A 4,340-nucleotide genomic window follows, 5' to 3' on the forward strand; every position below is an offset into this window, starting at 1 on the left:
AACAATGCCAGGGCAACAACACACAATCATTCATTTTCCATCAGTTTTGGTACAAGGTGAAAGATATGGATCAACATTTTACCTTCAGTGGCTAGGTATGATGCCTTTGTGGATAACTGTTTCTATAAGTTAACAAGCAACCAACTAATATTGCTTCTGGCCAAAGTACAAGCAAAGGCCCTTGGGAATTATTACTTAAGCCATTTTCTGATACTAGTGTAGGCTAGAACAGCTGTCCTGGGAAAAGGGCCACCTGAATTACAGGTTTATGACTAGCCCTGGTTTTAGTTTGCCTTGCAGTTAGAATCTAGTACACACCAGATGACTGTGCAGCAGTCAGGCAGTCAAGAATACTTGATAGGATGAAACCCATAAGAAGGGCAGCTTTATGGCTAGATGGTTTACTAGCTTCCTTGCACATCATCCACACAAAGAAAAAACTGTAGTATCTATAAGTTGAAGAGTACAATGAGTCAAATCGAGTTCAGAATGAATTCACTCATGTCATCAGTCCCTATAAGGGAACACAGTCCAAAAGCTCATGTTCTTGTCACATTTTTCCATTCCTTTTGATAAATGTGTACACAAAGGAAATGAAATTGATTCACAAGTGCAAGACCAAGAGGAGGGTAATGGAACAGTTAATGTTCTTGGCAGGTCTGTCTTTATGATGCTTCCAAAAGGATTTCTTTGTACTGATGGTCATTGCCTGGAACTCTCTCAAAAGGCATGCGGTACAAATGAACACCCTTTGACTGGACTTGATTAATCTTAGAAAGACAAGGAACAACTCCCTTAATGTTCTTTATTGTCTTACTAGTGTTAAGAGTGAGTAAAAAATTGGGCAATAAGAGAATTATGAGACAGTCTTTTTTCTTAACTGGACTAAACTGAGTCTAAATACAATGGAATAATGACTCATAAGAACAAAGGGTGCAAAAGTAGGGAAACACAGAGAAGTGAAGTGATTGATGTTCATCAGCAACCAACTGTGACTATAAAAAAGAGCTATGCACCCTCTTAAGATGGAGGTGAGAGTACTAAAGGCCAGAAAAGTAGACACCACTATGAGGATGTTCTGAATGGCTCTGGACTCTGGGGAAGTGTGGCCGGAACCATGAGTGCTATGGATGTATTGAACCTTCGTCTTGTGTCTGTACAGAATGACAATCATGAAGATACTTGCCAAGGCAGTGAGCACAGAAAAGAAGACTTCAGGACACACCACCAAAGCTGCATAGAGTGAGTCACTGATGTCATCAGTCCCTATAATGGAACAGTACCCAAAATCTCGTGTTCTTGTCACATTTGTGTTATTCTTTTTAATATATATGTACAGAAAAATAATGAAATTAATTAACACATGCAAGACCCAGAGGAAGGAAGTGCAACAGCCAATGTACTTGGCAGCTTTGAATTTATGCTTCCAACAAAATTTCTTGGGACTGATGGTTAGGATTTGGAAGACACTCAAGAGGCAGATGGTGGAAATGGACATACTTCGACCAGATCCTTGAAGGAATAATAGGAGCTCACATTCTAAATGATTCAAGAACTCCTTCAATCCCCAAATTGCCATTGTTTGAGGCACACCTACAGAGAGAATTACCACCACATTGGCTGCCATTAGGTTCATCAGAATCAAATCTGTGGGCTTTAATGAGTGTTCTCTGTAGTCAAGGACTAGATAGTAGAATATAAGGAGAAAGTTTCCCAGAATTCCAGTAGCAGTTTGTGATAAGAAAATAATTCTGATTGCCAGATTCCAGAAGTTCATGTTGCGATTCAGCAGAGTTTCCTTTTACAATATAGTCCCTGTATTTTTTCTGGTCAAATGAATAATGGCATCTGGTCATAGCCTGTGATGAATGAGGACAACTTTAATCTATGGAGTTCCTAAAAGGTTGAAATAAAGGATCCTTTATACTTACAGGTACAAGGTCAACATAGACCACATTAAACAACAAGACCCTCATCCCAAAAACTTTGAAATGAGTGATTTATTTCCATGCTTGTTGGATTATTCAATACCTCAGAGAGAAAGAGAGAGAGAGAGAGAGAGAGAGAGAGAGAGAGAGAGAGAGAGAGAGACAGAGAGAGACAGAGAGACAGAGAGAGAAAGAGACAGAGGGAAGGAGGGAGGGAGGGAGAGAGAGAGAGAATATTTAATATATATTATATATATTTAATTATATATATGTCTCATTCCCCTGGCTAGTAGAAGTCTAGTTCTATTCTCTCTTCTACTCACTCTTTGCATGATCAGCATATATTGACAAGGCAAAGAATAAATGATAAGAATTTAGACAGAATATTTTTCACATAAGCATTTCAATGCCAAGTCCAAATTGAAACAAGACCTGAGAGCAGAAAAATAAGAATTGTATAACACGAAGAAAACATTTACTGACTGCATAAAGACATCATGCCTATACCTTAGAAGCTTTTTAAAGTTTTACCTACCTCAAGTTGTTCTTAATGACAGAACATGTCCATTTCCAGAGGGATGATTCCAGTAGAACTGACCTGAAATACCTAGGTAGCTCCAAAAATTCACTCACTGTTATTGACATTCTAACAGCTGCTGTAACATTTGAGACTCTTTAATTGATAATGACTAAGAACTATGTGTATAATGTGTTTGAGAATTGACAATTTATCCTGCGGATCCCATGATCCTAATAGAAAACACAGTTCTATGCCACTCAGTGAATGAGACAGCAAAAGCTGCCTCTTATACCCAGTTCTCTCAATCATGCCTGACCATCTTCTATCATCTTTCAATCCCTTATATTCACTGGCATATCCACCAAAAATTGCATGTTCCTAGAAATGGTTAAGAGTCAGTCAGGAAAGTATTTATCTTTCATTGGCTCATTATGTGTAAATTTTCTCTCCAGACAATATGTAAATTTGCATTCCTTAACTTCTTTGCATACAAAGTTCTTACACTGACCATATTAGACAGATTTTCAGTGACATCATCAGCCTCATTATAAGAGACACATTCCTTTCTTGTTGTAAAGAGTCCTCAAATCAGGCAGTTCAGATAGAGTATTCCCTAATTTTTACAGTACACTGAAAGTGGCAATAATAAAGACATATGTCAATACAAAATGTCAGCTTGTTCCCTTTCTACTTTTAACAGGTTAGACTTTGTGGTTGTTTATTTCTGCTTCTGTACTCTGTCCTCATACATTGTGAGCGCTATAAGAAATAGCAGGTGTAATTTTTTTATTAACTAAGTATATAAATGGACAGCAGTGATAACAATTTGTGAATCACTGTTATCCTCTCAGGTTTATAACTTCTTTGATGCTGATAACTGTCTGATGTGGACAGTAGCTTTATTTCCACTGTCAAGGCCAGAACCTAGAAACACAAATGTACAAGTGTTTCTGCAAATTCAAAAGCTCTTACTGTCAAAATGGAGGCCAGAAGTTCTTGAAAATGGCTACTATTGTACAAATACAGTCTGCACTGTCCATGCTCACAAAGCCATGACAGGTATTATCAACCATACTCCAGCCTTCCACACAAATTGTAATTCTCACTTGACATTTTTTCACTTTGTTGGTATTTTACTGTATGCTTTTGGCTTTGGAAAATTTTGATTATGGGAGACAAAAGGTATCACCCAGTAGTAAAGAAACCATGCTGCTGATGGAGAGGACCTGGGTCTGGTTTTCAGCACCTATATAGCGGCTCACAACTGCCTGTAACTCAAGTTAGAGGGCATTCCTGCACCATCTTCTGTGATGTCCAGGGACTGGATTCTCATAGTACCTATATATGCATGGGGGTAAAACATTCATGAACACAAAATCAAAATAGATAATGAATCAATCTTTTACATAAATTTTCATTTTCACATAAGCGTGATTTCAGAGGCAGATGACAAGTGCTAATACAGTTCTTGAGAAATTAATAAAATACAATGTTCTTCGTATGATCTGACCTGAGAGAAAGTTACCCTACATCCAAGTTTCAAATGGCAAGACCTGGTATTTGTGGTGTCACCAGGCAAAATGCATTGTTATCATTTAGGAGGAAAAGCTCTAATGTTAATTAAAGTTGAATTATTAATACCATTATTATGTTCAAAGGATAGCATGAAATAATAAAGTGTGCTGAAATAGCTTTAGATTAAATTGGTACTGAAATATCTTATTTAAAATTCTATACAAACTGCTTCTTATATTAATGAACCTCTTATAATAAAAATGACAATGCAACCAAATAGAGGAGGTGCATATCACATATAGAAACGCACCTTGGAAAAATGTGAATAGATAAACATTTTCCCAACTGAAATAAAGAACCATGTATGGAGACGAACA

General features: G+C 37.2%; 1 protein-coding gene across 1 annotated transcript; it reads right to left on the reverse strand.

Annotated features, from left to right (window-relative positions):
- Positions 1 to 856: 856 nt before the first annotated feature.
- LOC114633234 (vomeronasal type-1 receptor 4-like) lies at positions 857 to 1,786 on the reverse strand. Its single transcript, XM_028781843.1, has one exon. The coding sequence runs from the start codon at positions 1,775 to 1,777 to the stop codon at positions 857 to 859; it is 921 nt and encodes a 306-aa protein (XP_028637676.1). The 5' UTR covers positions 1,778 to 1,786.
- Positions 1,787 to 4,340: the final 2,554 nt, after the last annotated feature.

The sequence above is a fragment of the Grammomys surdaster genome, unplaced genomic scaffold, assembly GCF_004785775.1.
Source record: "Grammomys surdaster isolate TR1022 unplaced genomic scaffold, NIH_TR_1.0 570, whole genome shotgun sequence".
In the NCBI taxonomy this organism is placed as follows: Eukaryota; Metazoa; Chordata; class Mammalia; order Rodentia; family Muridae; genus Grammomys; species Grammomys surdaster.